At 36.1% G+C, this 24,715-nt stretch overlaps 1 protein-coding gene across 13 annotated transcripts in view; it reads right to left on the reverse strand.

Moving 5' to 3' along the window:
• MYCBP2 (MYC binding protein 2) overlaps positions 1 to 24,715 on the reverse strand; it is a 283,092-nt gene that overhangs the window by 150,561 nt on the left and 107,816 nt on the right. For all 13 annotated transcript variants that reach the window (XM_044249910.1, XM_044249909.1, XM_044249914.1 and 10 more), the window contains 8 exons: positions 21,192 to 21,396; positions 20,436 to 20,589; positions 12,427 to 12,599; positions 11,035 to 11,160; positions 10,819 to 10,946; positions 4,929 to 5,020; positions 2,560 to 2,694; positions 655 to 738 (listed from right to left, as the gene is read on the reverse strand). In XM_044249910.1, the coding sequence (XP_044105845.1) occupies positions 655 to 738; positions 2,560 to 2,694; positions 4,929 to 5,020; positions 10,819 to 10,946; positions 11,035 to 11,160; positions 12,427 to 12,599; positions 20,436 to 20,589; positions 21,192 to 21,396 (1,097 nt within the window). The remainder of the gene's footprint in view (positions 1 to 654; positions 739 to 2,559; positions 2,695 to 4,928; positions 5,021 to 10,818; positions 10,947 to 11,034; positions 11,161 to 12,426; positions 12,600 to 20,435; positions 20,590 to 21,191; positions 21,397 to 24,715) is intronic.

Here is a 24,715-nt window from a genome sequence, read left to right on the forward strand (position 1 = left end):
TACATATATTTTAATTCTTCATTCTAAATATTAATTATAGCAATCTATTAGAGATAGATGGATAATAGGCATATGCTTCCATAAATGTCTCAAATACCAGGAAGTAATTAAAATTCTTAAATGTTGTAAGTATAATAAATATTATCACATGGATAATTATTCTTTGACATTTCAAATAAAAGGAGGAAATTTTTCAGCAGTAAGGGCACTCCTCAACAGTAAGAGATTTTCTATTCATTCCATTACAGTACAAACAGGAAACATAAGACAGCAGGAAATCAATCAGGCTTGCATCTGAAGTCCCCATCTAATGTCCCAGTATCATTTCTCTAAGACAAATTTTTATTACTTTATAATATTTTGAAGTGGGTATGAAAATCCAGATAAAGAAACAAGTTACTAAAATATTGCTAATGGCATAATACAGATAATCTGAGTCATGAAGTTTAAAATTCAGCCCAATGTAGAAGACATTTAAAAATATACAAAATATTAAGTGTTTTTGTTAAAAATAGCTATACTTCTACTAGTATATTATAACTTGTTGAATGCCTCAAATAATTTCTTTCATTATGTCACATATATTTTATAGTATCCTAGATCATTATAACAAAGGACTGAATTATATTAATTAACTATAAATATGCTAAATACCTGTATAATAATTGAGGTATCTGACCAGCATTAACATCTGTACCATTATTTGATTTCTTTGAACTCTTAAATTGGAATACCACCCTAAGAAGAGAAAAAATAACAATGAGACCACAAAACAACATGATTCAAGATACATGAAAGGAAATAAGAAATCCGACAACAGTGTTTTCAAATCATATGTTAATGAACAGAGATTCATTCTTTAAGGAAAAACACAAGTAAAAAGGAGTTGTTTTTATTTTGGTTCAAGCTCTGAAATGGCTTCATGAATAAAATAAAGGAATTAAACCTGATCAGGAATTCCTTGGTAAGCAGCAGTCCTGTCTCCTTTTAGTCTCCCCCAGCTCAACTTTAACCAAAACAATAAGCTTTTTGTTTTTTTAAGATTTTATTTATTTATTTAAGATAGAACGAGAGAGAGAGAGAGAGAGAGAGCACGTGCACAAGAGAGAGCACACATGCAGGGAGAACAGCAGGCAGAGTCGAGAAGCAGGCTCCAGCCAAGCAGGGAGCCTGACTGGGGGCCAGATCCTAGTACTCTGGAATCATGACCTAAGCTGAAGGCAGGCGCCTAAGGACTGAACCACCCAGGTGCCCCTAGAACAATAAGTTTTTTTTTTTTAAAGATTTTATTTATTTATTTGACAGATCACAAGTAGGTGGAAAGGTAAGCAGAGGAGGGCGGGGAAGCAGGCTCTCTGCTAAGCAGAGAGCCTGATGTGGGGCTCGATCCTAGGACCCTGAGATCACGACCTGAGCCAAAGCCAGAGAGGCCTAACCCCTGGAACCATGCAGGCACCCCAGAACAATAAGCCTTTAACAAAATATTTCAACTTCTAAAGAGTTTAAAATCTGCTCAACCACACACGATAAGCTTTAGCTTCAAACTGCTGTAATACTTCGAAGTTCAATGAGCTGCATATGGAATCACAAAGTCCAGGATCAAAGCAGTCTCCCTAGTGCTAGCACACAATCTCTGAGTAAGTGTGAAAGGGATACTTTACAGCAGGCTTAATTTATTTAATGCATTCCACTTGAACATTCAGGAACAAAGAATTCCCCTCATTAATTAGCCTGTTCTGTTTTTGATAAGCTTTGTTAATAAGCTGAACAAAACTGTCTGAAATATACTATTACATAACTTCTACTCATTTCAAATAGTTCATGCTCAAGAAAAGTAAGGAGTAAACTGAATTTCTCTTCTAAATGATAGTCCTTTCAAACACACAAATCCAGAGTACCGAGAATAAAGAAGGCTGGAGTTAGAGTCAAAAGAGATTCCAGGTCTAGTTTTCATTCTGCCACACAGCTGTGATACGATGTGCAGCAAGTCAGTTCACCTCCTCGCTCTCTATTCCCAAGCGGAACACAGAGCTAATAACAGTTTCACAAAACTGTTGAGGGCATCAAATGAGAATATAGATATGAAAGAGTTTTATAAACTAAAAAGCACTCTACATATGAAATTTAAACAGTAAATCTCCCCCTACATCTTATTAAAGCTTTGCCGTCTCATATTGCTGAAACTGAAATTTATAAACTGTTTTTAGAAGAACTGTCAAATTTTATAGCAAGTATTTATTTCTTTTTTATGGTTTCCAAGTTCCTCATTCTTCTTGTCACTTTATGCAATTTCTAATTGGTAATAAATTCTTAAATGATATAACACCCAGAAATACATACAAATGACAAATGACAAAAGCAAAGAGTAGCAGTCCTGTTCTCTCCCTGTTCTGTCTAGACCTTATACTGGCACAAGATTGCATAAATTTAATGTTTGGCAGTCACATTATGATCTACTCTTACTGACATTTTTATCCTCCTGAGAGACTGAGCTGCTAAAACAATATTCCACTAACAAAAATGAGAGTTGCTTAAGTAATACTTAAACATTTTGCTTACCCATCATCTGTGGTAATAGAAGCTTGTCCATGAGATCCACAGTCACTGCTGGGTCCGGACACTCGAGCCCATGCTACATACCACCAACCAGCTTGCAAGAGAACTGGTTCATCAAACATCATTGCATATTTTTCTCTGCGAGAAAAATTAGTGAGTCAAAGACAATGCCTTTGCGCTTCCCTGTTACATATATTTGTTATATATCCTTTATAAACAAAACATGAAATTCATTGTGTAAGATTCTTACTGAACATCATTAAAAACCTATTTTAAAAAGTCTGAAACAAATTAAAAACTAAAAATATCTGCACAGGAACATACACATAATAGTCATTTGTTGTCATGGTGATGGCACTCCTTACCTTGAATTCTAAAACTTGGTTAAATGTTATAAAGCTCTCATTAAAATAGCACAATTTTTTTTAATTGTTCAAAAAAAAAAACCACATGCCAATTTAATTGGAAAAAGAAACTATGAATTTCAGTTTTTAAAGTGTTTTGAGAGGAAGTATGTTAAGAAAATGGTTCTGGAGTCAGATGGCCTGAGATCAAGGCTCAGCTTCGTGATCTGCTAGTTGTGTAATTTTGGGTAAGATATTACACCCTCTTTGTGACTCAGTTTCTTCATGTGAAAATAGGGATGAGGATGATGTCTAGATCACAGGATTGTTTTGAGGATTGAGGAAATTCAGATAAAGTATTTGGAACTGTGCCTGTCACAGTAACCACACAAAAAAATTTACTAAAATAAAAGGAGAAAGCTTGTATATAAATAAGGAGATCTGATCAAGTTTTAGGTAATAGACTGTAGTGGTTGTCACTGGGATAGAGAAAAGAATGAAGGGTATCTGAGGAAGGGAAAAAATTAATGCACTGTAGAGGTATGAAAGTACATAACAGGGCTTAAAAATGACAAGGGGTCCAGTCAGGTCTTAAAGCATTAAGATAGAAAAAAAAGTATAGTTAGGCAGAAAGTTAAAAAAGATGTTGTAAAAGATTACTGAAGTCCTTTAATTCTAGCCTTAGGAACCTGGGTTTTGTTAGTAGGGAAATGAATAAAATCTAGGTGATTCTCTGTATGTGAAACAATATATATATTTTTGAAACAATATAATTTTGACTCATAATTATATGCTCAAAAATAAATACTAAGTGACAATGGCATCTTAAGGCTCTGTTAAAAATCAATCAACTAAATTTCCTAAAATCTTCCTAATCTTCATTTGTATATCACATAAAAAACAACTAAAAAATATCTCCTGATACTCGTGAGTGCTTATAGTGAAAAAACTAAAAATTTTCTGTGGGTTTACTATTTTGTTCTCAAAAGTAGTTATCTGTTAAAAGCAAACTTAATGTCTTACCACCATTTTTAGTAAATACAAAACATAACAATTACAAAAAGTAATATTTATGGAGCACTTACATAAGCAAAAAGCTTATATATAACACACAAGGTTTTAACATAGTTATTACTGGCAAGTACAGTTTATTATTACTATTATGAGGTTCAATTTATTTTTTCCTCATCATTATATCCCCTGAAACAAATCACTAACTTGTCATAACACAAGAGAGAATTCTTGGGATTACACAGAGAGGACTGATAAAAGCTAATTCTCTTCATATTTTAATGAAGTTTTATAAATAAACATCCAGATCCTGGTAACAGAAAACCCATTATCTTAACAGGTTTCAGTCAAGTTGACCACCTCCCCAAGTGTGTTATAATCAAGCATATACTACAAGCATGGTGTCAGGCCACATGAGTGATCTGAATTATGGCCTGCTATGACTATTTGGTACTGTAGACATACTGCTACAGGTAGTAAATAATTCTAGGACATTACTAGAAAGCTAGCACAGTAGGTGCTCTCTAAGTGATACACAAAAACAGAAGTGTGCAAAATATATGTATATTTTCATCTTCAATGGAGAAATATTTTATCTTTTAAAATACAAATACAGAAAACACTATTAGTTTTAGTACAGTTCTGTTAAATGCAACACTTACTTTACCTAATATACAGCTTAATTTCTCAAGCATCTGATCACAGATTATTTATTTATTAAAGATTTTATTTATTTGATAGAGAAAGAGAGAGAGAGAGCACAAGTAGGCAGAGTGGCAGGTAGAGAGAGAGGGATGAGAGGCAAAGAGAGAGAGAGCTTCACAGAGAGCATGATGTGGCACTCTATCCCAGGACTCTGGGATCATGACCTGAGCTGAAGGCAGATGCTTAACAATCTGAGCCACCCAGGCATCCCCACAGATTATTAAAAACAGCATTCTTACATTTCTTCACTCACAATGAATTTTTTTACATTAAGTATGTGAGGATGCTGCTGAGTAATGAGGAAATCTTTACCTGGCAGCACAGTCATAAGCCAACACATCAGTCTCTGCAAGAAGGTCTCCATCGGTTTCATGATCTCCTCCATCAGGACCCAACTCGAACAGCTGGGAAAAGGAGAAAAACACATCATGTCCAGTTGCTCAGTCATGCAAACCTGCTGAATAATATGTTCATAATTTTGTGTGTTTCCAATACACACACAGTGTGTTGGACACTCCAGAATACAAAAATCAGAATGCCTGCTTTTTAAATGTTAAATACACAACCCTACATATTTAAATTAAGAAACTTATGGCCTATGTAAATCTCAGTCCTCCTTATTTATATATTCATCTATTTATAGCAAATGTTCTCAGCTGTTCTGTACCAAATATAAACATGTGATGGAATGAGAGAACTCAACCAACGCATTTTATCTACGTGAGCTTTCAAATGAGGAAGAATTTTGCTTCAACACTTAGAATCTGTGAGATCTGAGATCCAGTTTCCTCATCCATAAAAGGAAAGGAGGACACTAACAGTGCCTACTTCGTAGTAATTTTTGAGAATTACAAAAAGTAATATTTATGGAGCACTTAGAAAAATACCCAGAAAGAAAGGCTACAAAAGTGTTAGCTACGGAGAGACAGAGGAATAAGAGAAGATACGCATCCTTAAAAACACAGATAACAAAAAGTAGTTCAAGGTAATACGGCATGGGAAAAGGAGAGATGAAGAGTAGGAAACAAATGGTTATAAAACAAGGGGCGGGGGCGCCTGGGTGGCTCAGTGGGTTGGGCCGCTGCCTTCGGCTCAGGTCATGATCTCAGGGTCCTGGGATCGAGTCCTGCATCGGGCTCTCTGCTCAGCGGGGAGCCTGCTTCCTCCTCTCTCTCTGCCTGCCTCTCTGCCTACTTGTAATCTCTCTCTGTCAAATAAATAAATAAAATCTTTAGAAAAAAAAAAAAAACAAGGGGCGGACCAAACAGTCTGAGAAAAGGATAAGATAGATAATATCAAAAGAGGAAAAGTGAGGAAATTAAATTAAAATAAAGGAGAATTATCAGGAAGAGATTTTTTTCTTTAAAAATAGACCAATACAAATAAAACCCCCTTATTTCTCTGGAGAATTATAGCAGTGAACTACAAAAAAGGCAGATAAAACACTAAGGACAAAGAGAAGGGAACTTACTAGACAATTACTATGCTAGATGTTTCATTTTTTCAATTATATGCTAATGATGTGAAAATCTGTCTCCAGCTCAGATCTTGTTCTCAACAGTCACTACATCCACCTGCCACACACTGCCTAACACCAGCTGGATCTCATTAGCTCTAAAGGGACTCACTCCCCTCTCTCCTGCTTCCCCTGTTCTGATTAATGGCACTATCACTCACCTACTCACTCAGTAAAAAAGCTGGGATGATCCTTTTTTCTGTATCTTTCTGCCATCACTACATCTATTCTATTGCTTGTACCAAAGTTTTGTCAATTCAAGGATGCTCACGGTTATTAGTTAGAACTCATCAGTCTTCTTATCTCTGTTCTCTCTTTGCTCTGGCCCATACACCACAAAGCTAAGGAGTTTTATTTTTGTTTAATGACCCCTAGTACTCTTTTTAAAATGAGTATCTGATTGGAATACTTCTTTAAAATTCTTCAATGGTTTCTCGTTTCTTTCTTTGTAGCATGACATACAGGTCCTTAACGAATTCCCCCTAACCTGGCTCCCCTGCTTATATTCAAAAAATATCTTTCAGGGTACCTGGGTGGCTCAGTGGGTTAATAAGCCTCTGCCTTCAGCTTAGGTCATGATCTCAGGGTCCTGGGATTGAGTCCTGCATCGGGCTCTCTGCTAGGCAGGGAGCCTGCTTCCTCCTCCCTCTCTCTCTCTCTCTCTCTCTGCCTGCCTCTCTGCCTACTTGTGATCTCTCTCTGTCAAATAAATAAAATCTTTAAAAAATAAATTATTTTTCAACACATACTGTGTTCTAGACACTTGGCATATAGGGATGAACAATGCAAACAAAAAAATGGTGGCTATTGGAAGTAAGTTTCTGGGTAAGGGAGAGGATTTAGTTTTAAGTAGGTTCACCAGAGAGTCAAGACCTGAAGATAACGAGGAAGTAATCACACAGGTACTGAAGTAAAGAGCTGTAGTGAGAGGGAGTAGCCAGTGCAAAGATCCTGAGGTTTCAGTATGCCTGGCTTGCCTGAGAAACAACAGTAGGCCAGTGTGGCTGGATTAGAGTGAGGCAGCTAGTATAACGTAAGGTCAGAATGATAATGGCACTCAATTCTATGGTGTTTTGTGGGCCCTTCTGAGGCCTGTGGCTTTTAATCTAATCTAAGAAGACATTGCAGGAATCTGAACAGAGAGGAGTGGCAGAGTCTGGTGTACCCTTTAAGAAAATCTTTCTGCTGTATTGAAAATAGACAAAAGGGAACAAGGACAGAAGCAGGATACAAGTTGGGAGGCTACTATAATAATACAGGTGAAAATGGCTATGGTTTAGAATGACTTGGTACCAGGGATAGTTTTTAGAAGTGGTTAGATCCTAGATTTATTTCCTAAGTGTAGCCAATAGTATTTGCTGCTGAAAGGGATGTGGGGTGTGACAGAGGGAAGGCAATGATGACTCCAAGATTTCTGGCCTAAGCAGCTGGAAGAATAAAATTTATTCTAGGTCAGTTAGCTGGGATGGGAAAAATACAGTAACAGCAGGTTTAGAGAGATGACCAGAAGATTAGTGTTGAATATGCTATATCCAAATTGCCTATTAGCTATCCAAGTGTAGAAGCAAAGTAAGCAGCTATATATATGACTTTTGAGGTTTAATAATAAGAAGAAAAATACTTAAGCCATAAGGCTGGATCACTCCAGGGATGAGTAGATTTAAAAAGTACCTAAGACTGAGTTCTGGCACTCCAATATGTAGAGGTCTGGAAGATGATAAGTAACCAGCATGATACTTAAAAGAGCAGTCAGTGAGACAGAAGGAAAACCAAGTGTGGTACTGTGGGAGACAAGTGCAGATAGTATATAAAAGAAGGGGTTGATAGGATTAAATTAGGTTGACTGGCTAAGGAAGATGTGGACTAAGACTTAACCACTGGTTTCAGCAATCAGAAATCACTCACATTCTTGACCAGGGCAGCTTTGGTAGAGTGGCTGGGGCAAAACGCCGATTAGAGTAGGTTCAAGAAGGAAGGGAAAGAGAGAGAATGTAAATAAAAAGTACAGAAAATTAAGAATATGTACAGAGTCCAGGTAGGTGGCTAGTCCAAGACAAGGACACAAGTACCTTTGCCCAGAGTAGTTCATGGTGGAAGAGTCTTCTAGCAGGAAGAAAGAGATAAAAAGAGAACCTATCAAGACAGATGTCTAGTTTCTGCCTTATGGTAACAAGTATATGGTGGATGGTACTATTCAAGAGACAAACCACTGGAAGAGAGCCACATCCTGGGGAAAGAGCATGAATTCAGTTGCAACATAAAGACCAACAACTGTCATGCCTTAAAGGCACTCACATGGAAATGGGTCAAAGAAGAAGTCTGAGCTGGAGATCCAAATTTGGGCATTATGGTATGCTGACAGCTATTTAAACTTTGGGCTTATTAGAGAATATTTAGGAGAAAATACAGAGGAAACGGGCTAGGGCTGGGTCTAGAAGAATTTAGTCTCTAGGTAGAAGAGGACAAACCTACAAAAGAGAAGAATCAACCAGAAATATGATAACAAAATAAAAAAACAAGATTTACTGCTAGAAAAAAAATGTATACCTTAAAGAGGTGAATGGAGGAAAAAAAAGACTTCTGTTGGAAAACCTTAATCTACTCATTAATAACTGAATTTCTTTCTTTCTTTTTTTTTAAAATTTTCTTTATTTATTTGACAGAGAGAGATCACAAGTAGGCAGAGAGGCAGGCAGAGAGAGAGGGGGAAGCAGGCTTGCCGCTGAGCAGAGAGCCCGATGCGGGACTCGATCCCAGGACTCTGAGATCATGACCTGAGCCGAAGGCAGAAGCTTAACCCACTGAGCCACCCAGGCGCCCCTGAATTTCTTTTTTAAAAAGATTTTATTTATTTTTGCAAGAAAGAGAAAGCACACAAACATGTGTACAGAAGAGAAAGAGAGAGCACGAGCTGAGGGAGAGGCAGATGGAGAGGAAGAAGCACACTCCCTGCTGAACAGGGAGCCAGATGTGGGGCTCATCCCAGGACCCTGGGATCATGACCCAAGCTAAAGGCAGACGTTTAACCGACTGAACCACCCAAGTGCCCCGATAACTGAATTTCAAAGGCAAGTTCACTTTCAGGGAATGGGAGGAGTAAAAGGAGATCTGAGACTTGGGGGGAAAAATCATACCTAATATATAAACAGCATTATGGAAGGCCTATATACTTCTATACCACAACTATTGGAGATAAGGGTCACTATGGTGTTCAATATTATCAAAACAAAATGAAAAACCTTTCAGGGACAGAAAAAAATGTATCTTCTCAAAAACTTAATAGGCATTGCCAACTAGCACTGTATCATTGCATTTGCTTTTCTATCTTGACTTCAAATCAAGACATTTTCAATAACCCTTTGAAAGCAGTTGCTCTAAAATAAGCCAAAAACCCAAACTGTTTCCCTTTTCCTTTTCTTTTCCTTTCCTTCCTTTCTTCTTCCTTCCTTCATATGTACCTACCTACCTACCTACGCCACTGTATTAATAATGAAGTGTTCTTAATTATTATTTCATCCCTATCCTCTATATAACTCAAGGGGCTTTTAATTCTTTCTTAATTTCCATATTATCTGTATTTCTTTAGCATGTATATTCCAATTATAGCCAGAAAGAAGCTATATCTTCAACAGTTTGTCAGTTCTGGTTCAGCTTCTAGGGGACGTGTCCTCAAAAACAATCATAGTAAGGGAGTTTTAACATAGAAATATAAGTTTTAGATATTACTGAGAGGAGTAAGAAAAGATCTCCTAAACAGATGGCATTTAATTAGAATTTTTAATGAAGCCTGCTACTGAAATTAAGGCACAAACTATAGTTTTCTCTCTTTATTTTTTTAAATTATTTTTAATTTTTTTTTTATTTTTAATTTTTCTTGGAGAGAGAGTGTGCGAGCTTATACATGTGAGCAGGGGTCGGAGGTTGGGGAAGAGGGAGTGGGAGAGAAAATCTTAAGCAGGCTCCATCCCCAGTGTGGAGCCCAACTTGGGGCTCAATCTCCAAAACCGAGTCAGAGACTCTTAACTGACTGAGCCACAGACGCGCCCCTCTCTTTATTTTAAAGGCAAAACCAGATTAATCTGAGAAGTGGAACATTCAAGATCTTAGTGAATTTTCAAAGTATGAGCACATCCTTTGCTTGGAATAACTGCAGACCCTTTCTGAGATGAACAGGTACAATAAACTGAGGACTTTTGATTATTTTTATTTTGTCTACCCGATGAAATCCATACCCCATATTCCATCTCTCGCTTCATCCCTGGTCCCTGCCTCAGAGTGATCATGTCAGTTTACAAAGGATTTGGCATCAAAAATGCTAAAAAACTTTTAAAGCTACGTCAAAATGTCCCTGCATCAAAACAGCTGTGCACCTGTCATTAAAGTGGCTAACAGAAAGGAGGCATATCAAAATGTCCTGCTATTCCTAGACCACTAGGAAGTTCAGTACAAAGACTGAGATGGACTAGTCTCTTTCAGCCTAAAATTATTAAAAAATCATTTTCTGTTCATTTCCTCCCATCTTGACTTTTGATTTTCTAATGAGTCCATGATCTAGTATTATCGCATTACATTTTAGCAGAGTTTCCTCAAGTCTTTTATTATATATTATATATATATAAAATCATAAACTAAGTCAAAACCAACATCTTCAAACAAAAAAGGGCAACAGTGTCAAAAACTGCTTACCTTAATTTTAGCAGTATATTCTCCTCTCCCTCCAAACAAACCAAGGCCACCAAGTAAAATATCAGTGTCAGCACTAAAACGTATAGCTTCTACTGAATGAGCAGAGTAACCCCAGCCCCCTCCATGACCTAAAGGATATAAATAATAATGTTATAAAAATCTATGTATATATATTTCACTTAAATAACAATATTTCTTAAACATAAATATACATACTTTCAAACCTGTTTACTACACTATAATCTTCTTTGGAATAAACCTTCATTACTGCTTGAGTCTCCTCCTCTGTACTTGCAACACCCATTTTTAAATCCTGCATAGCTGCTAAGGTATCAAGGCAACCTAGAAACAAACAAAAATTCAACTCCTTGAAATTAAAATTTCCCATTATATTGATAGTATGAGATGCTGTAGGGGACAAATTAAAATAATCAACTCTGAGTGTGCTCAAAAATGTACTCTAAGCTTTAAACAATGTTTCATGAAAGAATACCTATAACCAGTAAGAATTCTCTATTTGGGTAATTATATTTAAACACATTCTATATGTCAATGTTCTGCAAAAACTTGAAAAGTTGGACTCGTTCGATCTTTGAGTCTTTACAAGGTTCTTCCTTTTATGAAACTCTGAATTACTTTTAGATTCTTAGAGTTCTACATGAGGAAGACATAGCAGGCTGAGAGAACCTTAATCAATGCAAGTTTTGGATGTTTACAATGATTACCACATGAAACTTGAGAAAAAAGAAGCAAGGAATTATATGTATGATCTATTTAATTATACTTAGAAATATGATTTCAGAACTGCAAATTTTAGATAACCATAAACGAGTCTTCTCAAAAGCAATAAATAAGTACTTACATGGATTGGTATATAACTTCTATGAAAAGAATATATATAAATTCTGAAAAAATGCTATATTATAAATTAAATAGAAGTGAAGTTGGTGTGCTGTGAAAATGGTGTTATATAAGAAAAAACAAGTAATATATACAAAATTCATAATTATATAAAAATATTTTGTAGAATTTGTTATTTAAAAATGTATATAAATTAGGGGCGCCTGGGTGGCTCAGTGGGTTAAAGCCTCTGCCTTCGGCTTGGGTCATGATCCCGGGGTCCTGGGATCGAGCTCCGTGTCGGGCTCTCTGCTCGGCAGGGAGCATGCTTCCTCCTCTCTCTCTGCCTGCCTCTCTGCCTACTTGTGAGCTCTCTCTCTGTCAAATAAATAAATAAAAATCTTTAAAAAAAAAAAAGTATATAAATTAAATTTTATAATTATACATTTGAATATTCCATCTGCATCTCTAAAGTTTTTATATTAAAGCTGAACAAAAACAGTATTTAAAAAAATTTGCCTGATAGAAATTATATTCAGGAATGTTTTATGTTTGGCCATACATGAATTGTGTTGGTTCAAGTCTGATATGTTGGTGTTTGTGGGATTGACAAACTTCTTTAAGTTAGAGGGTTTAACATAATATTGCAACTAGCATATTGTTGTTTAACACATATGAGAAAATAAAACACAAATCTAAATATTCTTTAAAAAAAATCCTCAGCACGTATGAATGAAAATTAGCTGATCATCAAAAGAGCAACCCTACCTAGAATGTGCAAAGCTGCATGAGATCGGGTGGTGAGAGCCCTGGATCCTGTCGGTAAGGCAAGTTCAGGACTTAGAATACTGCATCTGGATTGCATGTCTGTTGCAGAGGGAAGTCTGGCATCAGCAACCACTGCATTGTAACACCACAGTTCTCTGGTATTTGGTCGAAACCTTCAAGAAAGAATAATCATAGCACTTCAACATATAGTTTCTAAATTTCCAAAGTACAACTGATGATACAAAGAGAATATAGTCAGCTTAAAGAGGACAAAATGTAGTTCATTATTTTCTGAGTTAAATATATAAATAAAATTATCTGTCACTAGTAGTGAAATAATTTGAATGAAACAGTATTATAGATCATGATACTTTATAAGTAACAGAGCAACAGCATACATATATGAAGTTTCTATACAACAAGAACTCCATAAAAAACGTTTAAAGACAAAAGGCAAGTTGAAAGAAAATAGGTGACACATACGTATGAGACAAAACAACAATATCCACAATCCTGTAAACCAATAAGAGACAATCAATCCAGTATCAAAAGCGGGCAAAAGACCTGGAATGCGGTTTTCAGAAAGGAAGCACTAGTAAAGTGTATGTAGATGTTCAAACACTAATAAACAGTAACCCATAAGTGACCCACAATACCCTCCAACCATCATCTCATTTCTCTTATCTCTTCCACAAAAACATTCTCAAAAAGCTGCCTCTACTTCTTTACCACTTTTTCTTTTTGCTACGAATTCTTTTTTGGAAAAGTTTTTATCAACTACACAGTACATACAAAAGAATAGTAACAAAATATTTTCAAATGAGGTATGAAGAATAATGGATAATAATAATAATGAAGAATAATATGCACTACTAAAAAGAAAATTACCACTACCTTTTAAGTGCACTGGCTTTTCTTCCCTACTCAATTTCTTCCCTTTTCCTTCAAAATTACCTTGAATTACCTTGAATTTACAATTAGCAATTACCTTGAATTTCAAGAGTTTACCATTCTCTTGCTTTTAAGATTTTTTTCATATGTTTTTATCAAAATTGTGTATTACTTAAGTTTCATATTTTGAACCGTATATGAACAGGATACACTGTTCTTTCGTTGTTATCTTTCTTCAAACAACATTCTTACAATGTATTTTTACAGTGATGTATGACTCTTTAAGTTCATTCATTCTTGTTGTAAAATATTTTTTTAAGACTTTATCATTTATTTATTTGAAAGAGAGAGAACATGAGAAGGGGAAGGGTCAGAGGGAGAAGCTGGCTCCCTGCTGAGCAGGGAGCCTGATGCGGAACTCGATTATGGGACTCCAGGATCATGACCTGAGCTGAAGGCAGTTGCTTAACCAACTGAGCCACCCAGGCACCCATCTTGTTGTAAAATATTAATAGTACATGTGACTATATTACAACTATATGTCCATTCTGTTTTTTTCTTTTTTTTTAAGATTTTATCTATTCATTTGAGAGAGTGAGAGAGAGACAGAGCATGAAGGGGGAGGGTGAGAGGGAGAAGCAGACTTCCCCCTGCTCTGCCAATGTGGGACTCGATCCCAGGATCCTGGGATCAGGACCTGAGCCACCCAGGTGCCCCCTATTTGTCCATTCTATTACTGATAGAAAAAAAAAAAAAAACCCATTCAATTTTCCAATACAAAAAAAAAAAAATGCTGCCGTGGATAATTTTAAACATAGCTCCTAAAGCTTAAGTACGAGACTAGACAGGAAGGAAGAACAAAGTAATCATTTTTTCATAACTCGTAAGCTTACATAGAAAATAATCATTTTTTTGAAAATCTGATTTGTGTCAGATACAGCTAACATTCAGATTCATTTATTAAGGATGGACTTCTCAATCAATGGTGCTTGATGATCCAAGTGTACTAAATATAAGAGAAACTAAACTCAACAATCCCACTTCCGGCATATATCCAAAAGAACTGAAAGGAGAACCTTGAAGTGGTATTTACACATTCACAATCATAGCAGCATTATCCACAACAGCCAAGAGGTAGAAGAAACTTAAGCAACCATGGATGGATGAGTGGGTAAATAAAATGCAGTAGAAACATACAATGGAATGCTATTCAGTCTTAAAAAATTCAGAAAGAATTCTGTCACAGGGTGCAATGCGAATGAATCTCAAGGACATGATGCTAAGTTAAATAAGCTAGTCACAAAAAGGACAAGTACTGTAGGATTCCACTTCTTTCTCAAAAGTTGTCAAATGCATAGACAGTAGATGGTGGCTGCTCCAGGGTGGAGGGAAGGAGAAGTAGAGAGTTGTTCTTTGGGGACAGAGTGTCAGTTTTACAAGATGAAAACACTTCTGGAGATCTACTAGACAACACGTGAATATACTTAACACTGCTGAATTATACACTTATAAATGGTAACATTTTATGTTTTTTAGCACAATTATTTTATGTATTTTATATGTATTTTAGCACAAAATTTTTTTATTTTAAACTTAAAAATAATACTTGGTGTAGAATAAATTCTATGAAAGTACCTGCTATAATTAGTACAACTGCTTATAATTTAATCTTTTAATCTAATTGGTTTTTTTTGGTGTGTGTTTATTTATTTTTCTCTGGTTGCTTTTAAAACTTTTCTCTTGGTCTTTAGTGTTCTATAGTTTCACTATAATTCTCCTGGTTGCAAATAATGGGGACACATAATTTCTAATATTTCTGAATTTAAATTTTTTTTTTTTTGGCTCTGGAAAATTCTTAGGCATTATCTCTTCAAATATTGTTTCTCCTCTATTTTTTCTAATCTCTAAAATTTCCTTCTTGGACTTCTATTAGATCTTTTCATTATATTCTTCAAATTTTTTTCATATTTTTTATATTCTGTTTCTGTGGCATTTTGTGTAATTTCCTCTCAATTCCTCAAATCTGGTCTTCTCATGCATTTAGGTAAACAACTATTCTTCACTTATAAAAGTTTTGTTTGATTGTTTTTCAAATAAGCCTCATCATTCTGAGTCTCATTATGAGTTTCTTTTGCTTGATCAATTTCATCTTTTATTTTTAAACATTTCATATATAATTTATATTGTTTCTGCTAATTCCAAGATGAAACTGATCTTGTTGCTTGTCTTTAGCTGAATTTCACTAACAGTAATATTGTTTATGTTAAGCAATCTTAGACTTTGTGCTCCTATTTGATGGAATGTTAATAAATGAAAACCCTATGGGCCTAAACAGAGGAGGGGTTTTCTCTGAAGATGATTTACACTTGCCTTCTGCTGGAGACACAGGGGTATTACCTATTTAATCTCAGTTTAGCATCATTCCAAGGTCAGAAGCTTAACAGAGTTTCAGGATCAGTTTCCATCTTAGTCACCTCATAGCTAGCACAACATCTGTTTTCCAAACTGCAGCACTGCTTATCAGCATTTGCCCCTAGTGAAATCCCATGTTTATAGTGCTGACTGCTTACTTCTCAAGGGTCACCTCACGAGGTATGCCTTTTATTTTTATGCTGGCTTTCTTTCTTTGAGATGGGGGTGGAAAACAGGGGCAGTATATTAGCAACATCTTGGCTGAGTGTCAAGCCAATGTATAAAAATACAAACTTTTTTTTTTTTTTTTAAAGCATAGGGCTCCCTTCAAAGTGTTTAGTTTACCAAACTGCCAGAAGTGAAATGCCCCACTCACTCTTCAAACACCAGTCTAGTTTGCACATCTACCACTTCCATGAAATTATTCTCAAAATTGCAAATAACTTCTAAGTAGCTAAACCTAATGGAATTTTTTGTCATCTACCCAGGTAAGCCCTCAGCAGTATTCCAACATCACTGAACACTTTTTTTTGACCCACTCCCCCTTTAATTTCTATGTCTACACACCCTCTTGCTTTTTCCCATAGTTCGTAAACTGCTCCGTCTAGTCTCCCAACTAGTTTCTCCTATCTCACCTAACTTCTGTAAATCTTAAAAGCCCTCCTCAACCTACATCCTCTGTCTACGTGATCGTGTCCAATACCATAGCTTTAGATAACACCTGTAAACTAAAAATTCTCACATATATATCCCAGTCCAGAGCAGTCCTTCGAACCTGGCTCACTTAACATGTCAAAAACAGAAATCTTAACAAAATCTGTCCCCTTCTCAACTTTTCCTGGCTTGGTTAATGCCACCATGTTTATTCAAATGCCAAAATCAGAACCTTGGAAATCATCCTTGACTACTTTCTTTCCTTGACCGCTTTCCAACACAAGCAAGTTTTATTGGCTCTGTTCCAAAAAATGTGCTGCTGACTGCTCCTCTCCATCATCCTCCCACCACTACCACTCTAAGTTTCATGCCATCATCTCTCCCCTGCACTGCTGCAGGAACCTCCTACAACTACTCTTGCCTCCTTCCCATTTATTTTTTCACGAAACAAGTATAATACTTAATGTCACTTCCCAAGTGACTTAATGTCATTTAATGTCAAAATCTTACAAAAACTTCCTATTTTGAAGAAAATTCTATTTCCTTAATCCAGCCTGTATACAAAGTCCTACATGTCCTGGCCCTGCCTACCCCTCTGAATTTATTTCATGCTGCTCACTCACTATGCTTTAACCACACTGGGTTTCTACAAATTCCTAAAACACAACCAGGTTCTTGCACCAAAGTATTTGGGTCTACTAAGCTCTGCCTGCTCAGAAAACTTTCCCTAACTCTTGGTTCTTTCTTATACTTTAAGGTCTTAACTTAATTGTCTCCACTGAATGGAATATAGGCCAGTGCTGTTAACCTCAATTACAGCAACCCCTTCTTCTTTAACAATGCTAAGTAAGATCTATAAAGTGTATTATTTATTCACTTTCATATAGTCTATATTTCTGTTTAAAAAACAGACAACTTCTCTATGAGCAAGGGAATCTTATCTGTATCTTACTGTATCAATCTTTGCTTATCATACAGTATCTATTTAATATTTACAGACTAAAATTAATAGCAAAAATTTTTTAAAAAAGCACTGTATACTGATGCTGACAGTATGGGAAAATATGGATTCTCACTGCAGTTGGTGAGAGAGTACTGAAGGACAATTTAGCAGTATATATCAAAATTCTATGAGCCAATCTTTTGGCCCTGCAATTCCACTTCTTGAAAGCTATCTTATGGGAATACACTTCCATGAGTACAACACTGTGTGTGTATATACACACCTGTGTTTGTGTGCTCACTCTGGCAATACAGGTAATACCAAAATATTAAAAAGTAACCTACAATGTTTGTTGATAGGGAAATATCTTAATAAGTGTATTTTGGTTTATCCAGACTATAGAATTCTAGAGTTTAAATAACAAGGCAGTTCTTGCTGTACTAACTTGGAAAGATCTACAAACTGTCATTTAGCCAAAAAACAACCCTTAGCGTTTAAAATGAATATATTCTTATATACATTAAAAAACACATGCATTTTTAAAAAGTGTCAAACAATATAAACCAAACTTAATACCTGTGACCCACAGAGGTTAGTAGGATTTGAGTGGGGGGAAGAAAAACATCTGAAGGACCACACAATTCAAGTTTTGCTTTGCATTTGAAAAAGTAACATATGTGTTATTTGTGTAAATTTTGAAGTGGGAGATAAAATTACTATTTTTTTTTAAAGATTTTTATTTATTTGACAGGTAGAGATGACAAGTAGGCAGAGAGGTAGGCAGAGAGAGAGGAGAAAGCAGGCTCCCTGCTGAGCAGAGAGCCTGATGCAGGGTTCGATCCCAGCACCCTGGGATCATAACCTGAGCTGATGGCAGAGGCTTTAACTCACTGAGCCACCCAGGTGCCCCTAAAATTGCTACTCTTAACATTTATCTTTTTCCAGATGCTAAGTTTCCAATTACTCGGAGAAGTTAGCTGGTTTTTTTTTTTTTTTTAAGATTTTATTTATTTAGCTGACAGGGAGAGAGACAGAGATCAAAAGTAGGCAGAGAGGCAGGCCCAGAGAGAGAGGGGAAGCAGGCTCCCTGCTGAACAGAAAGCTCAATGTGGGGCTAGGCCCCAGGATCCTGGGATCCTGACCTGAGCTGAAGGCAGAGGCTTTAACCCACTGAACCACCCAGGCGTCCCGAGAAGTTAGCTGTTAAGAATACAAAATAAGCAGACTCTGTTCAGGAAGGAAAGTCAAAGTGAGCTACTACTAAACCTACAGTGTGTAGTACTGCAATTATTTAAACCCAAAGTTTAAGTATTGAATGAAAAGCACAAACACATAAACCAGCCAGAAGTCAGAACAATGGAATAAAACTCTGATTCTGATTATAAGAAAATACCTTCTAGCTGTTTAATGAAACATTTGAGGAGATTACCCTTCATCTTTCAATCTCCGTTTTGGAACAAAGGAGTAAATATTCAAGGACCTGGCAAGGCATTTCAGATCATCCCTCCCAGTGCTTTCACCATTCGTGTAGAAGGCGAGGCTCAACTAAATGCACACTACACTTCTGAGTTCTGTAGTTCTGTCAAGACTCCAGGGAAATAGCTCTAGTTATACTGTTAGAATCCACTTCTGCTAGTAACTAATTTAAAAAATGTATTTCTAATTTAGTGAATATATCCATAAACAAAGTCTCTACGGTTGATCTTTATTTTGTTAATGTAAATTTCTTTCGTTTAAAGATTCAACATATAAAGATTATAGAAAATAAAACATCAGTTTAAACCAAAGTCCAAACCAGGGCTTGCTCTTTGGTAACTAAGTCTCTTGTATACAGACTTGTCATCAGTAAATAACTAATGCCTAGTCTATCTTTACACCATGTGCCTTTCTATCCCCTCCACACTATCTCACTGTGACCACTATAAGTTTGGTTCTCAGCACCTCATGTCTTTATAAGGATTACTATAAGACTACTCACCTCTAGTTTCTCCTTATCTAATCTATCCTGTATAATGCTGCTAGAGAAACTACAGAGTGATACTCAATCAATTCTGGCTTCCAGGCCTTTCCACAAAATGAACACTAAGACAGTAGGCTGGTCAGCAACCTGGGAAGTACTGTAATTCCTTCATTCTGAATTCAGCCTTAGGACTGATAGAAAACATGGCTTAAGACCTGGCTGGCTGACGGAAATGAAAGTAGGCATGGGCAGAGGAAGAAGACAAAGAAGTCTTTTCCCCTTCCTCACTGGTGCCACTTAAACCTTTCAGTTTATCTAATTCCTGTCCACTGACTTTGGCCAAATAAACAATGAAATAGGGGGAAAGAAAAAAAAAGGTAAGACCTATGATGCGTCAATTTGGTAATGCAGGGGATATCTCCTACTAGAATTTAAAGCCAGAAATGCTGAGGACAGAAATTCTCTTTACTCATTATGATACAACACACCATAACAAATTTAAAGCAAATACAATATAATTTGAATCTTTAGTGTACCTGTATCCATTCTCTACATTTTTACAGTATCTAGAGTTTGGTAATCCTATACATTTCTACATTTCTCTATCAATATATGAATATTCATAAAGGGTTATCTTAATTATTCTATATTGTCTTTGGCACAATTTCTTCTACATAGCTGGTAATAATTTGGTATATGGAAAACACAGACAAGATTGCTGACAGATCAAAAATAATTAACAACAGAATTCTTGAAAGTAAAACTGCTTAATATAATGACAGCAGCAAATAGTTCCGCAGCACGTACTATGTGCCTCTGCTCTAAATTCTTCACTCTTCATAACAATTTATGAGGTAGGTACTATTATCACTCCAAATTTATAAATGAGAGAAGAGAAGCACACAGAGTCAAAGTAGTCACTCCAAGGTGACACAGAAAGCACACTGTGGATCTGGAATAACCCAAGGCAGCCTGGCTCAGAACATAAGCTTAAACATTGCCCTACACTGCAAAGGTTCTGGGAAGCACAGTTAAACAAGAGAATTCTCATGTATAAAAGGTCTGCCTTACACCTGAATATTGTTATCACCACAAGAGTATAATTTGATCAGAACTTATTTAATACTCTATTTTATGAACAGAGCTTACCTCCAAATGACATCATATACTGGATCAAGACACACACCAAATCCTTGCAGATCTTCTTGTTCAGAGTCATTGAAAGTTTTACAACTCCCATCCACTTTATTTATCAGAAGACATTTAAATGGAGGAGGTTCTGATATAGAAGCAGGTACCAAGCCTGGGGGAAAGATATTTATCCATCTTAAAAATGCATTACCTTTTTATAATGCCTCAGCTTAGAAGGTAAGTATTATTTATAAGGGAAGTATTATTATTACATCCATTTTACAGATGAAGAAACTGAGACTTGAATAAATTAAAAACTTTAAGGTAATAGAATTAGTACCAAAACCTCAGGCTGTCTAAATCCACAACTTATGCTCTTAATTTCTATACTGTATCACTCCATTATATAATTAGTTATGATCTCACAAATGCAAGTATACATTTATACCTATAGCTGGAACTTCAAAGTTTGACTTAAGTAACCTTTCACAGAAATTAATTTCTACCATTTCTTTAGCAAGAACCAACACAGAAAAATTCCTCCTTCCAATACAGGTTTTATCCTATCACAATTTAGCTCATATTTCCACCACTCTCTAGCTTACAAATATTCACAGAAACACAGACATTTAGAAGCTTCTTTTAAATTTCTTCAGGTAGAAAGAAAACAAAAAGCTCTATGATTATATATCTCATGATAGGTAAAGATGAACCATTTATTGTCAGTTATGACAAATATTTTGGGAAGAACATTTGTTTGTTTGGGGGTATTACCTATTATGTGTTTACTGGCAAAAATTTCTGATGTAGCCAGCACATGAGAATTAATAAGTGCTTCATCAATGCGTAAGAAGGTCTGGTCCCCACTTGCACCTATCCAGGTAGCCTTTCGTCCATACTTTGATCCAATGTTAGGCATGGGAGCTGGTTTTGCATTCCAATATGGCACATCCAAAATTGGTCTACCCAGCTGTCCTTTCTAAAAGATTAAATAAACCATATTAACAACATTCCTACATAAACAATCTATAATTTTTTATAAAGTTAAGACAGGAGACAAAAACAGCTCTATGAGAAATTATTCCTCATCAATTGTTAGTACTTTTTTTTAATTAACAAAATTCATGTGAAATTTAGACCAAAATTTATAAAGGAATAAAATAATTTCTATTATTCTTAGGACCTCCCCCCCAATAATAAACCACAAAGTATATTATTAAAAAATAACAATAAAGCTGAAATACTTTTTCATCCAAGAAATTGCCCTGAAATACTGTCACCTGCATTTAAATGAAAAGTATAATAAGTATACAATGTTAAAAAATTAGCATTACAAATTGTTCATTTAAAAAAAATCACTGAAAAAATATTTTTGATATTTTAAGTTGACAGTACTTAAGATGATAGAAAGTCACTACTATCTTCTACTATGTACTTTGATATTTTAAGTTGATAGTACTTAAGTTGATAGAAAGTCACTACTAAAATCAGAAGTCTGAAAATATTTGAATACTACAACTGTGAATACATTAGAAAACTACATTTTTTACAAATGATGATGTGTTACTAAGTTATTTTACTTATGTTTCAAGATAAACAGCATAACTAAATAGTAAGGTATGATACCTCAATAAGTAATTGTTAACTCACTTAAAAACTATGGCTGTCTATAGGTAGTAGATTAGGTAAGAGTTTAATTTTAAAAATAATAGAAAGTCTCTCATTACTAAGCTAGTAGTAGCTATCAAAGAATGCTGACAGTGGATGGGTAAACATATATCCACCCCTGGTTCAGGAGCTTGCCCTCCCTGCAAAGCACTAAGGAGGGTGGAAAATGCTGTCTCGTGGCATCCAGAGTCATCTGCAAGTCCTGGGAATGACAAATCATTAGCAAAAAACCTGAAGAACACTGGCACACTGCAAATAGCCTGGTTAATTCTCACCCAACTATCAGGTTTCTAGCACATTCTATCACTCCTTCAATACCATAGCAAGAAAATATAGCCACAAAGTGACTGCAAAAGCAATGCAGCTTTAAGCCCTGGGTGGAACCAGGGGAGGAAACAATGTGGCAACCACACAAACAGAGAAGAAGCCCAAAATTTCAATGTTAATTCTCAGCTTCTTTCAATGTCTATCCTTATTTTTTGAACCCCCAACCCCCTAAAAAGAACAAAAATGTGAACACTGAGCAAAGTATATAATATTCAAAGATATATTATGCTTTTAGAAGGAAAATAATTCTATTTGTCACTGACTACTGAAATAACTATCTATTCCCTACTATCAACCAACTAATGTAAAGAAAAGCAGTGTAAAAATACAAAAGATGCCTGGACAGGCCCATGGGATTCAGAATGTGGTTACACATAAGCCATAGTTAAGTTCATAAAAGTTCACAACAAGGACTTTTGCAGGTAGAGGACAAAAATGGCTGATTTCAATTAGTATTCACATTCTCCCTCAAACAACAAAACCAACACACAGGACAAAGAAAACCACACATGACTCAAGTCTATAGCAGATCTGATGACCTTTCAGTCACCTGTAACCAAAAGGAAAAAAACAAATTCCAAGAGTCTTCACCCTGGACCTGCCACTGCAAGCTGGAGGGGGTGGAGAGTGCAAAAGGGCAGCTTCTGAGGGACAACAGTAGAGTATTGAGGTTAGAAAAAACACTGGCAAAATCATCTGCAAAGAGAAAATCTAACCCTTGACATCAAAATATGAAATGAAGGCACACAGCAACAGCTACAGGGAAAAGGCTTCAAAGTGTGCAGGACCACTTCTCACCCATGAGACTGACGCAAATTAAAAGATATGACAGCATATTTGGCTCGCGAGGTATTTTCAACCACTGCTGGTGAGAATGCAAAAATGGCCCACAAAACAGCAGAGGCACTAACCTTCAACCCAGACAGCTACTCTAGAAACTTACCTCAAAGGTACACCTCTACTAGTATTTATTGCTTTCACTGCAAAATATTGGAAAGTACTTGCAGAATACTGGGAAGTTGTGTCCAAGCTTAAGAAACTGACTGAATGAACTATAGTGTATATGCACAAGGGTACTATGCAGATATTAAAAAAAAGAATGAGGAAAATCTCTACGAACTATCACAGAATGATGTCTAGGAGATATAGTAAAGTGATAAGAGCAAAGTACAGAAGAGCATATATAAAATGCTACCTTTTGAAAAATAAGGGGAAATAATTATATGTGTGTATATATATATATAAACACACCTGTATCTATACAATACACACAGGAAGAATAGACTGGAAAACAATGAAGTTCATTACTTACAAGCATGGAGTAAAGGGGAAATGACACTTGACTCATTACACTACTATTTTTGTGTTACTTCAACTTCTGGAAACATGTTAATGTTCTACATATTCAAAAAAGTAAAACTATATCTAAAGATATGAGAGGAGGGATCCTAAAACTAAAAGCAAACTGAAACAGTGCACTGGACCAGAAGCCCCTTTCGTTAGAAGTCTAAGGACAGGACATAACAGGTGTCAGCATTTTCACCAGTGTATTCCCAGGAATGGGGAGGAAGACTGTTATCACAGGGAGAAGAGGAACACCACTGTTTAACAGTCTTCTGAATCTGCCCCCTTTTCTGCCCTCCCTTTGGCATCCCTAGGGAGCATCATTCATTGGTCCAGGCCAAAGTTATCTCCATGCTGAAAGGGCATCTCTCTCCCCCAACCCCTGACATCTTACTCACTTTAAAGAGATGAACCCTTGCCCCAGCCAGGATAGGGTGAGACAAATAGACCTGTAAAAGGGCTTATTTTCAGGGACAAGGAGAAGAAGGGTTGTTCTTGGCTGTTGCTGCTCCTCACAAAGAATCTGTTATTTGTAACTATGCTTATGAATATTAACTTTTTTTTTAATAAAAAAAAATGGCAAACTGAAACAAATGAATCCAACTCTATTCCAAAGGAGTAACATAATTTCACTGAAATGGGGTGGAGGAAAGAGCCCCCAAAACTTATAAACCTTATACCTTTAGCTGTGGGGAAGGACACAGGTGAGAGGGGGCAGGAGTGAGAGTGAAAGACAAATCGTGAACTCCTTGTTTTTATAATGGTGTGGGAAAAGCAAATATAAAACTATTTTACCATACTTTAGGACTGAGTAAATGAGAAATAAATGTACTCATAGTATTAGAAGCAAGAATTCTTACTTCAGAGGAAAGGAAACAAACACAGAATGGGTGAAGGTTAAGAAAGACCCCTGTGGGGGGGGCGCCTGGGTGGCTCAGTGGGTTAAGCCGCTGCCTTCG

This window comes from Neovison vison, chromosome 5 (assembly GCF_020171115.1).
Source record: "Neovison vison isolate M4711 chromosome 5, ASM_NN_V1, whole genome shotgun sequence".
Lineage (NCBI taxonomy): Eukaryota > Metazoa > Chordata > Mammalia > Carnivora > Mustelidae > Neogale > Neogale vison.